Here is a 13,146-nt window from a genome sequence, read left to right as displayed (position 1 = left end):
ATTACTCAAGGTCCTAGGCTGTTATTCCCAGTGATTAGATCTTGTTCTTGTGATATTCCTATACACAGCAACAGGATTATAGAGATAAATGTTGCTCTCTGAAAACAAAATGACAGAACTGGTCCTCAAGATCTGTTTTGTCTCAAACACTTCCAAAGAAGTGTTTATGAAAGCAAAAACAGTCATATAAATCTGCCACTAACTAGATCTCTTTACTTAAAAGATGATCAATTACTGAAAGTGACAGTCACTATATAAATACATTCTTTCATAATAAATAAATACGTATGATTAGCCTTCATCTTTCAAAATTTACCCCAAGGAATAAATCAGTAATGGCTTTTTTCTAAAATAGGCGCTGAAAAATTTCAGCTTCAAAACGAAATGACACAATGGAGAATGATGCTCGCAAACAACGGAGAAGAGCAACCTCTAGTGGTCATAAAGGTAAAAACGAGAGGAGAAATCCTATCTATATTCCTGTCTTGGTCCATTGGTCCAACAAAAGGGAATTTCAGTGGCAAAGGGCAGAGCATGTTTTGTTTTTTTCCTGGCCACACCATCTGCAAATTTAAATCTGTTAAATAAAAAGATGCTCAAATCTACAAACCATGTATTACAATGAAAGGTGAAAAGAAGATTCTCCTTTCTGGTGGACTGCTATTGCTGGGTATTGCAAGGGTATTGCTGTGCTGAATAGTGTTTAATTATTACCTATCATTAGTAAATGACAAAGTGTTCTACTTCAGAGTGAGCCATTGTTACACATTGAAATAGGGCAACTGATCTGAGGGGTCTGGCGCTTGCTTCTGTTTTGAGGCAAAGCGGCCTCAGCTACTGCGTATCTGAATAGCTCAGCAAAAGAAAATCTTCTCCGAGTTGTTTTTTTTTCCCTAGCAACAACTGATTTCACAAGTTTTGAAATAGTAGATAGAGAAAGAGAGGGCTGCAGGAGTAGAAAGAGTGGAGGATAGAAAATTACTAATATCTTTCAGTAGTACAGACAATCTGTCATCTATGCTTTTCTTCCATTAAGCCAACTATTAAATCTTATCAATTTAAAATTTAAAAAGGATCAGATCTAGATTAGCACATATACAGTATTATTCTAAAAATGTTCCTCTGCTACTGCCAAAGCCAACAAGAGAATCTGAATGTAAGAAAGCAATACTTCTATTACCGTTGAAAAGCTTTCCCAAAGGACAAAAACCTACGATCACTGCAGAATATCACCAGCTGGAGGAAACAACAGGGATTTGTGAACCAAATAGCTGAAAATGACCATTCATGACCTTTGTGATGAGTTTTTCAGCATTTAATACCAGTTCCAGATTTCAGTCTCAAATCACAGAACTTCAGCTTCCTGTTCGGGGCTTTTCCAGTCCTACAACTCATAATGTTGTAGGACTTCAAACAGTCAGATCTTCATTTTTTAGGAAGAAAAATTATGACCATCCTCAGGTCTTCAACAAGAACAGCTAAGTAAAGGCATCACACGGGGTCTGCTTTGTCCAAATCCCTCTCACCCTCCCTCCTGGGAAAGTTTTATCCTCCCTAATTTGCGGACTGCTACCATTAATCCAGATGACCAGCTGGAACAAAGAGGCTTCAGAGATCTAGCTGACATTAGTAACTCCATAGAATGTAAGGACTATTCATATTCCTGCAGGGCTTGGCATCCCAACCCCATCCTAGTCTTGGTCCATTTTAACTTTTTAAAGCTTTAATCAATCTACTGCTTAATTGACTACCACTAATCCACACCATGCAAACTACTCAAGTTGTGCACTGCCCTTTCACTGCATGACTTCACTCTCTTTACTTTCCATCAGTCAATAATAAAAGATTAATTATTATCACACAGCAACCTAAGTATTGATCTACTGTCTTTCTATCAGTGCAAATCTGAACTTTCTTTTAATACACACACACACCATCCCCAGGAATCCTGTGACTCAAATCTGTGGTCAAATAATTTATCGCTATAGGTTACAATAAATCAGCAGTTTAAGCTAAATTCTTCAAAACTAGGATGCAATTATTTCCCAGCTCAGAATAATAAGCAAAAAGTAACATCATATCTTTAAAAAAAAAAAAAGTTTAATTTATGTTTGAACTGTTCAAGTCACAATCCCACAACATTACGTTAAAAAAAACAAAGAGGAAAGCATTTTGTCTATAGATCATTTAAGAGGTGGGGTTAGTAGTGCTGACTATTATTACCATTGCCCAGCGTTACCCATTACTAGATGCTGTTCCCAGTTTTTAATGTCTTGGATAGTACTTATCAGGCAATTGAAATTTTTCACACTGAGGCAAATATTAATATTGGGACCATGTAGCTAAAACCAGCCAACCCATTACTGAAAATACAGCAGAGGAAAAACGCAAATTTTTGATTGTCTTTAGAAAGTCCTGACAAGTTTCAGTGCAAGGGCTGGAAATGAGAGCCAGTTGACTGAGCAGGCTTCATACTGATGGAGGAACAAACAGAGTAGGAGGAGGAGGTGGAGAGAGGGAGACAAGGGAAAACCCAGAGGAGAAGCACATCACAAGGAGGGAGTGAGAATGAAAAAAGACGAAATTTAGAGAGATTGAATGAATGAAGTAATGGGGATTGGCGATCAGACATACTGGAAAGAGGTGGATCCAAATGGAGGTCAAAATGGAACAAAGAGCCCAAGGGGATTGGGAAATGAAAACCAAAGACTAGGGAAAGAAATGGAGAGAGAAAAGCCATAGGAGCTAAGGAGTTGGAAAGCAAAGTGAGATACCACAGTAAAGAGACTCAATAGAATATATTAAGACCTGAAGGAGGTTACTGAACACAATCAATTTAATTTGTCAAATATTCTGTCATACAGAAGACAGCCTGAGAAGGGTTTCCATTTGACATGGCTGCAGGAAAAAATATACAGGAAGAAGCAGAATGGATGTAAAGGGAATAAATCATTCTGGGTAGTTATCCAGGCAGCTCCTGTCTTTGTCTTAAGTTACTCTTGGCCACAGCAATCTAAGGACTCTCCATTCCATATAGTGAATGACTAAGTTTCACCTGCTCTGGAGGAAAATCCCCTGGCTCACTACAGTCTGACACGTAAATGGGTCATGCTTGGAAAGGTAGTGTCTTGAACAGCTACTTCCCATTTGTCTTGAACAGAGCTAACCTAAACTTCAGGCCAAACCTATCGGTTAAGTCAGCAACAGATCTGGCCTGGTGAGAAAGCTATGCCTAAAGACAAGGAGACTTTAAGAGAGACTGCAGGACAGGTGACATACAAGACAGTCACTAACTCTATGCTCTTCGTTTTCCAAATACCTGATTTGATACACTCAGCTCTACAGACAGTAACACTTGTACGGGTCTAACAAAAGCCATGCACTGAGGAAAGCAGTGGCTGTTCCAAAAATAAAGTCCTGAGAGCATATTCCTTTAGCCAGAAAATTCAAGAAGGGAAAAATATTCTAAATGGGCAACACTATCCCTAGGCTTCAGCTAATGAACTATTCAAAGAGACAATGAGAAGCACCACAGAAGAACCCATGAGAAACCTGAATAGTTCTTATCTTCAGAGCGCAGCTTGGATATTGTGCTGTAACACAAGGGATTTTTGAAGAAGATGATCAAAAGATAAAACAAAGTAGCTGCTCATCTGGGACATGAAGAAGAAAAAAAACGTACAAGTCTGGAAGAAATCTCAAAAGCAAGTCAGGTTTACATTCTGCCTAAGGCATGCTTTGGTTATTCTCAACTATCTTTGAAATTTCTTTCCAGAGATCTCTACAAGACAAATTCTCCAAATTATCTATTCTTGTGCTTCTTCTCCTCATATTAGAAAGTTTTTGCAACGTCTAACAAATAGGTTATGTGGCTATTTAAGTCATCCATCTAGTCATCCATCTAATTACTCATGTCTCCTTTCAGACTTCTCTAAGCAACCTTGTTTGTTGGGGTTTTTCTCATATAGTACTCATGGGTTTGTTTCCTGGATGCACCACTGTGAAACATATTATACAAATTTTCTCATAAAGGATTGAGCTCCATCTTTAAACTAGTAGCAACTTTTGTCCCCATCGTTCCAACTAAAAATCTTTCCCATAAATGGATTGCCATCTCAGCCTTTTAACTTACATATAGTTTCCTCCGTCTCAGCACTTTTACACTTAAGACTTCCACAGCATTCAGTCTGATTGGCTAAACAAGGCAACCTTTCTAAATCAACTCTTATAAGACATCTCCCTTATCACTGCACAAACCTCACACTCTGCACACATTTCACATTCAGTCACTCCAGGAGTCACTGCATAGTTTACTGAAATTATATAGTGTTCTAGATGATGTCTGAGAAATGTAGAAAATGGCCTCAACAGTTTATCTGCTTAAAAAATATCTTTCCAGATATATCCTAGCTTAACATTTGACTTTTTTGTGGCTATGTTGCACAATCTCTCTTATCTTTTGCTACAGACAAGATACTTGCCTGAAGGTGAAATTCTTGCCAGGGGTCCTAAATGAACACCATATCTCTTTGTATCACTGAACAAAATTACATTTCTGTCTCTGTAATCCAAAAGGTCATCTAATTTGTGAATAACATGGTGATTCTTTCATCAGTGCTTCCCATATTTGTTTCATCAGATTTCATCTGCATATGTTCATTCCCTTATGTCCCCACCGCTAATATTTTGAAAGTCAAGCCCATGCCTTCCTCTTGAAGAACACCCCACTATTCTCTATTTTGCTTTTGTCACTTTTTATCAGACAGTTCCTTACTGATTTCAAAGTTCCTTCATTAAAACACATTTCATTTTACTACACTAATAAATTCCAATGTGGCACAGCAGAATTATGAAATCACTTTCCATGTTGGCTTTTTGCATTTATACTAACCACTTATATTTAATTAAAGAAAATTCAAACAAAACAAACAAACAAAACCCCAGAAGCTCTACACACCAAAAACTTCAGAAAACCTGTTCTAGGATGATAATTTTGGGGGGGTTTTTTCCAACATTTTAAGCCACCTAAGCTTCTTAGAATTTGTTCACAGCTGCCTCTAAACAAATCCATTTGCTACAACTTCTCAATGACAGTAGCAATGTTTACAAAATTATGATGAAAATATACAGCATTATCAATTTTTATTAACTTACCTACCTCGATTATGGGAATTAAGTTTACTCGAATGCAAGGGAGAGTATTCAGGCTATTTAATTTGCAATTGACTCAGAAAATAATAAATAATTCAATAGGGTGTAGCGTATCTTAGATCTCCTAATTGGGTATTTTAGTTGTATTTATTAGCATTTTAATAAATGTCCTCAAGACTGTCTCCTCTGAAATTCTTTTTGCTCATAATAAACAGTTTATCACAACCATCTGGAGAGGTCTTGCGGTTGCTTTAAAACTGAACGTAGGTCTTTAACTATGAAGTTTTACAAATTATATTGTAAACTTCTGAAACCATGTCTGGACTTTGTCTCTTGTGGACATTTTATTTGTAGTGGGGCAAGACTTTTTGATGTGGTTGAGAAAAATAAATAAGACTCTTGCATTTCCCATACAGAAAGAGAACAAGCAGTTCAGGAACATCTTAATGGCTAGACATGGCTTTACTCTCTTCTTTGGAATGAATGTTTAATCAGTTCAAGAAATTAGCTTCCTGATCATCAGTACCAGTGGAATGAAGACAGTATTCCAAGTCAGCCTCCTATTTGGCGGGTTTCTTGTGCCACACAGCCAAAACAGGGGGAAGAGAAACCTCCTGCTACTCAGATTATAGATCAGTTTGCTAATGCAACCCGTTACCTGCAATTTATGAAAGCACTGAGGAAACTTTAATGAAAATGAGTAGATGGGGTGAAGGCAGCCAAGAGTCCAGTAAGAGCACTGCCCATGCAAGAGGCTGGGGATAACCAGTCAGATTTCACAACAGATCCTGCTTCCTTCCCCAGCCCTGTGAGGATGGTCATATTCCTCTTCAGCTGAGAAAAAAGTGTACAAGCAGTGTCACCTGGACTCTTGACTCAAGGTAAAACTTCTGTACAAGAGAGAATAACTCTTCTTGCAGTTCACCATTGACATTTTTATTATTTGTACATTGCCTCATCACACTGTCAGTAGGATAACCTGCCTCCCATTAGGATTCTTGCTATGGTGTTCCTTTCACAGCTTACTTTCACATATTTCTTCTTATCTCCCATTATGCCTCCCCGCATTTTCTTCATTGCTTTAATCCCAGTTCCATACCCTCCTAAACTTTGCTCCCCATCCCCTTGTGAAAGGCTATCATAATTAACTAGTAAACAGTGCTGCAGTTACCCTTGACAATTGCCAGAGTGTTTTCAGTAGGCTTCCCAATGAAAAGCCCAAATGAGAGTAATGAAGATAATGAATGAGTCTCTGCTGCACAGGCAGCGCAAGAGTTCCTGCAAACTCAGACAAGACTAACACATTCTGATTCACACCAAGTGTTTTCCTAACAACCCTATCAACTAAAACATGTTGTTGTGAATAATCTCAGCTCTGAAGAATCAAAATATGTCCTGTGAGATAAACAAAACCATTGGAATAACTAGTGCCAGACTTCAAAACTAGTGATACTTAGTCCTTGTTAAGAAGCAGAAAAAATAGAATTGAAATTCATATCTGTGTGTGAGTACCAGTTCAAATTCTGTTAGGTATTCTGTTATACACTCAGTTTTCTAGCTCCAGTTTTAAGAAAGCAAGATCAGATTTTCAGAGGAGCTGAGTTTTCAGTATCTCATAAAACTAGAGTGAGCAGCAGATATCTGAAAGTGATCAGCCTGAAGTAGAGAACAATTGTTTTAAACTTCTCTCCTTGATTCTTCTTCCATATGCCACGATTTCTGTACGTACAACTCCACCATGACTTCAGCATACCCCATTATTCCCTCTGTGTTTGTCACCATTTCCTTCTTTGCCACCAGCTACTTTTCCTTCTCCTATGACAGTGGCCCCCACCTCTGTTCTCATCTACCCCAAGCTGGGGGCTCTATATCCAGTCCATCTGTCTCTAAAGTAGGGCCTGCATTTTCTTTTAGTTTTAGCCTTGAGGGCAGAAAGTTCTCTGCTCATCTCCCCATAGGAATTGACAGTCTCAGAAGCTGGGATAGCAATGGTCTTCTATCACATAGGAACTGAGAATAGATTAATAGATAACAAAAAAACATCCCCACACTGAACTTCAAAAGCTTCTCAAAGCACTAGTTTTATGATGATGCTTACAGCCCCAAAATGCCAAGATCTTCCCTTCCCATCTATTTACTTACGACTCCTTACAGATACAACAGCACTGATCCAGCAGGAATTTTTCCTTACTCATCAGTCATGAAAAAAACTATCAGAACCCAAAAAGCCTCTACCCAGTTCCCTTGTGGTTTTGGGAGAACCGAGCCCTACACCACAGAGCTGAGCAGAGCACTCAAACTGCACAGTGAATTTCAGCTTGCACCAACAGCGTTGAAAACTGCGGCTACTGTACTATATTCACTGTACATTTGCCAGGCCAACAGCACAGTAACAAATCACGTAAGCTATGAAGCATACCATTTTACCCAAGGAGAAAGAAAACTGCATACTAACCTAGAGCAAACAATAAATCAAGATACTGATTGCAGTGTACATATGCATGCTCTGTTTCCAGAGGGGGGAAAGACACGTTATTTATCAATATATAGTATGCAACAGTTTAGCCAGATTGTGCTTTGTTCCCCAACACAGTTTCAGGCAAGACTAGAACTCCAATCTGATCAAGTCAGGGTAAGAGATTCTGCATCCCCTATTCACAGGTGGAAGGACTTCAAGCAAACAAAACACAAGGTCCTACAAGTGAATACCACTGAGATCTATCTCAGATTTATTGTGTTCATCAATCCACATCATTATTAACAGACTATGATGACTTTACAGGGCTGAAACAGATCCATTAGGCAATGCTTGTTCATCAAAGATATCATTAAAAGTTAGATTTTAGTTATGAAATGTCATTCAAAACTACATGCTTCAATCTCAGGTAGTTATTTCTTGCAACTAGAATTAGAGTTGTTTAGGTTGGAAAAGACCTCTAAGATAATTGAGTCCATCTGTGCCATGATCACCCCTAAAACACATCCCCAAGTGCCATATCTAAGTGTCTTTTAAACACCTCCAGGGCTGGTGACTCAAGCACTTCCCTGGGCAGCCTTTTCCAATGTTTGACAAGCCCTTCTGTGAAGAAATTTTATGTAATATCCAATCTGAACCTCTCTTGTCATGTTGTTTGTTACTTGAGAGAAGAGACTGACCCCCCACCCTGCCACCACCTCCCTTCAGGTGCTTGTGGAGAGAGATAAGGTCTCCTGAGTCTCCATTTCTCCAAGTTAAACAACAACAGCTCCCTCAGACGCTTTTCACCAGATTTGTGCTCCAGACCCTTCACCAGCTTCATTGCCCTTCTCTGGACTTGCTCCGGTACCAGAATACCTTTCTTATAGTGAGGGGCCCACAGCCAAACACAGGATTTGAGGTGTGGCCTCACCAGCGCAGGGGGACAATCACTGTCCTGGTCCTACTGGGCACACTGTTTCTGGTACAAGCCAGGATGCCACTGGCCTTCTTGGCCACCTTGGCACATGGCTGGCTCGTATTCAGCCAGCTGTTGACCAACACCACTGGGTTCTTTTCCTCTGAGCAGCTTTCCAGACACTCTTCCCCAAGCCTGGAGTGTGTCATGGGGTTGCAAGACCCAGCACTTCACCTTCTTTAACCTCATACAGTTGGTATCAGTTATCTTCCACACACTTCAGGAACCTCCTAACAGTATTTCCTCTCCACTGTATCATATTTCCAGCTGACAGCTGGTAAGTTTGAAGTCTCCCATGAGAACAAGGATTAGAGATCCCAAGACTCCTCCCAGATGCTTATGGAATATTTTGTCTGCCTCTTCATCCTGGTTGGTGGTCTGTAACAGACTCCCACCATGACATCTGCTTCGCTGGCCTTCCCCCTGGTCCTGACTCATAAACACTCAACCCTTCCATCACCATCATTAAGATCTAGGCAGTCAAAACATTCCCTAACATAAAGGACTATCCCACTGCTCCTCCTTCCTTGTCTATCCTTTCTAAAGAGTTTATAGTCACTCCTTGCAGCACCCTAGCTTCTGCTAAAGCTGTAAATTGGGATTTCTGGGGATGGGAGGAAAGCTATTCCCTTTTAGGAAATACCAGACCAAGTAAGAGAAGTGACTGATTAAAACATGTACTAAAATGGATGTCCTCACCCACTTTCAGTGGACCACAAAAAAAAAATACTCACAATAAATCCAAGTTTTTTATAGTCTCGAGTATACATAGATTTGCGTTTCTCCATACTGCCACTACTGTTGTTAGGTTCAGACTCTGCATCAAATGCAATTCTTCGGAGTTCAAATATGATATCCCGTTGAGCCTATGTCAAAACAAGGTTAAAAAAATTGGTTAAATAACTTAATTTTCAATTTAATAAATAACACCACAAAAGGTGTTTCAAAACACTGTATTCCCTCCAATGCCCAACCTTTCTGTGTCTAAGTTCCCTACTTTGTACTTGGAGAGACGGTCAGTAAGAATGACCTTGTGGTTCCCATTTTCAAAAGGTATCACATTCAGGAGATTCACATGAAGGCGCCCAAGTGTTGACTTTAAGAAGCAGGACCCATGTTATCAAAGTCTAACTACACACTTAATTTTAACCACAGAAGTCAAGAGATTACACAAATTTCAAATTAAGCCGGTAACGAACTTAAATACTTTCCTGGATGAAATCCAAATGACTCGGCACTCCGAATTCGTTTTTGTAACTGTCCATTTTTGCTACCACAGATATTGGCAAGAGAGGAATTACTACACTTACACATTGCTACAAATATCTCAAGACAGTGATAACCACCCTATCATAATACTAACAACAATGTGTTAGTGACTCTCTATGGAGATATGTGCTACTTGACTGCATGTACATTCCCAAGGGTCAAACTTCCCTGCCTCAAACTTAAGTAACAGGAAGGATAAAAACCTACAGCATGATGTTACTTATGGTAAAACTATCTAGCTGTCCCACCTTCTCTTCTCCAAATTATCAGCAAGTCTAAACATAACTTCTTCTTAAAAATGAAATCAGGTTCCTCCTTGTCCAGGGCCTAAAAAAGGCCACAAAAATAAACAAACAAACCAAATCTTCCATATGGCTCATTGACCATATATTTAAATCTCTTGAATCTCTTAGGGGATTAAGTGTCCCTTTTTGCACAGCGAACTATATTAAAGCCAGTGTTTGGACACAGAAGCAATAAACTAATGAACAACTACCATACAGGTTCCCAGTATGAAAAAAAGGGTTTATTGTTACACAAAATAAACTTCAAATCTAGCATGTCAGATAGTTTTCATTTAAACATTCAATTTAGCTCTACAGAAGTACTTTTAGGAAGGACCATACATCTCTGTTGCTTCTGAGAAGCACACAAAGGAAACAAATGCTGGATTGGAGCTCAGAGTTTCTGCTCAGGAAGACACAAAATTCAGTTCATGGAACCACGTGCTAAGGAGAATGGCCTGGCCATTTTGTTCTCCTTTTTCACAATGAATGCAATAGCCAGTACATCTTATCACAACCAAAAAACATTACCCAATTTCACAGAGAGAGAAAATTAATGACTTATGTAAGTGTTCCTAGAAGTGTTCTTTCCTTCATAAAGAGCTTTAGGTACATCACTGAACAGCTGTCTGCTTCCTGCTAAGACTAGATCATGCCAGATGCTTACCTGATCTTGTGGATCCATTTTTGTCATCATTCTGTCTTCCAGAAGATTAAAGGTAAGTACTTGCAGAACATAAAGCTGGTGTGCCATTTCATTATTGATGGCCCTCTGTGCCCTGATAACATGCTGCAAAGAAAGAGAGACTCTGGTGAATATCATCTTATAAGAAAAGTGCATTAGGTGCAGTCAGGTATTTCCATTTTTCTCAGTATGTGTTTGCTATGCAATAGTGTATATATGTTCCAGAAAAGAAAAAAAAAAACAATAAACCACAAAAAAACCCCACAGACAATCAAACCAGGACTAGCACTACTGATTTACATACTGTATAAGCAACTTTTAGGGACAGGACTTTACACTAGATAGGGTCTGTGCATACACTGAGAAGTGGCGTTAAAAAAAACAGTGCTGAGAAGTCACTTCAAAGAAAAATTAATTCCATACCAAGAGCGTTAGAGCTCTGTATTTTTAATTTTTTTTTTTTTTAAAAGAGAGTATATTAAGAACATTTTTAATAGAGTAGTTGTCTGAGTAGAAAAGTATTCAGGCTGCAAAGACAGACAGAGAATACAGTGATTTAACAAGGCTCAACAGGGAGTCAACATCACACCACAATCCTGCCTCTACCAGACTACCCCATTCGGTATGAGGAAAACTGCTTAGAAATATATTAGCATACAATGCCTCATAGGTGCAGAAGGCAAACACAAAACTGATGGACAATTTAAAAATCCCTGGTGTGCCAAAAACACCATGTTGTTCTAAATGGGAAACAGACCCAGGTCACTAAATACAGCAAAGTACGTAAGGAAAGAGTCATCAAGTAGGAGATGGATACATCAACAGATATTGTACAGTTCCAGAGAACAAAGGAGTCTGTCTGCCAAAAGGCACTGGAGCATTTTATGACAATAAGTGAACACCTAAGAATATTATCCATGTGATTATTACAAATTCCCTATGAGCTGAAACAGTGTAAAATCATTCCTTCTGACATAAATTCTGCGAGGTTTGTACACATCACTGAAATTATGACAGTGAATGAGAAGGTGCGAGGGGTTGTTTGTTGTTTGGTTTGTTGTACACCAAGAAAGCACACTTTCCCTTGTTCCCTTGAAGATGTAATCTACTCTAAGGTCAAAGGCAAAATCCCTCTGATTTTCCATGATATCAGGTGCCGGTCTTCTATATTATATTCTTTAACTCTACTTCATGCTTCTTTTGTGCAAGCCGTGACAAATTGTGTGCAACTTTATATCGAGACAGAATAATCAACAGAACCAAAAAATACCAAGATGTTCAGTATTATATTTTCATGAAGAAACCACAATTTATTTTAAGGGGAAAAGAACTTTTCTAAAAAGCAGTTTCGAACCCACTCAACAGCCAAACCGTTATCTTCTATGCTACAGCTACAAACACCAAAACTTCAGTCACCTCTTCTCTCTTCTAGTGAACAGTAACTTTGAAAACTGTATACTTACAGTTAAGATGATGGAACGAAGTTGCTTTTGTGCCAAAATATTTGCCATTTCCTGATTTAGTAAAAAAAAAAAAAAAAAAATTAGCCAGGAGCAGGTATTTTAGTGTCATACCTAGAAGAATACACTGACTTGCAAAGGTCTTATGTCTCTGTAGTGTTATTTATAAATGACAGTCATTTGTCATTAGCTAAATGACTGTATGCCTTTTTCGGGGTATCATAAACTCAGATTACCCTACTATGAGAAAAGGGGTAAAAAAAATTTAAAATTATGACACAAGCTGAGGACTTTGATGATTCAAAACCAACAGTGAAGGACTTCAGAAGAGACCTCCGTGAGTTCAACAGAGTATTTACACCCTTGTTCAAGCACAATCTTTCCCCACAAACAATACAGAAGAAAGCATGGACTGGAAGTCAGCCAGGATTTTAAAACAAGATGTCAAACAACATGCTTATTTAAAATAATATTTTGGCTGTTTAAAAGTAAAGTGCTCTAACTTTCACTCAATAAATCAGCCTACAACTCAGTACTGTTTCATTATAACAAAGAATACTTCTCCCCTGTATTTTAGTAGCAATGTTGACATTGGTCCATGTTCCACAATTGCAATTTTGCTTTAAATTAACTTCTCTTTCTAGACCTGTTTGAAAGCAATGCTTACACATGCTTAAGGAAACTCTTAGGATGCACTGTGATTCTGTGCAGTTGGCACAATATAAAAAATATTGTTCATGTTCAGGAGAAATAAATTAAAAAAAAAATCCTGCTGAACTTTGTGAGAGCCGAAGAGTAATATAGAGTACATACTGGTTACTTTTATATAACAAAAAAGAGACTAGAAAATTGGAAAACTAAGG

The 13,146-nt window shown here is 38.6% G+C and overlaps 1 protein-coding gene across 2 annotated transcripts in view; it reads right to left on the bottom strand.

Annotated features, from left to right (window-relative positions):
* Positions 1–13,146, bottom strand: part of ELMO1 (engulfment and cell motility 1) — a 315,735-nt gene that overhangs the window by 180,784 nt on the left and 121,805 nt on the right. For both annotated transcript variants that reach the window (XM_032700433.1, XM_032700439.1), the window contains exons 12-14: positions 12,287–12,337; positions 10,806–10,928; positions 9,320–9,451 (exon numbers count right to left, since the gene is read on the bottom strand). In XM_032700433.1, the coding sequence (XP_032556324.1) occupies positions 9,320–9,451; positions 10,806–10,928; positions 12,287–12,337 (306 nt within the window). The remainder of the gene's footprint in view (positions 1–9,319; positions 9,452–10,805; positions 10,929–12,286; positions 12,338–13,146) is intronic.

The sequence above is a fragment of the Chiroxiphia lanceolata genome, chromosome 1, assembly GCF_009829145.1.
Source record: "Chiroxiphia lanceolata isolate bChiLan1 chromosome 1, bChiLan1.pri, whole genome shotgun sequence".
Classification (NCBI taxonomy): Eukaryota; Metazoa; Chordata; class Aves; order Passeriformes; family Pipridae; genus Chiroxiphia; species Chiroxiphia lanceolata.
Note: the sequence above shows the minus strand (reverse complement) of the source record. Positions and strands in the feature narration are given on the sequence as shown.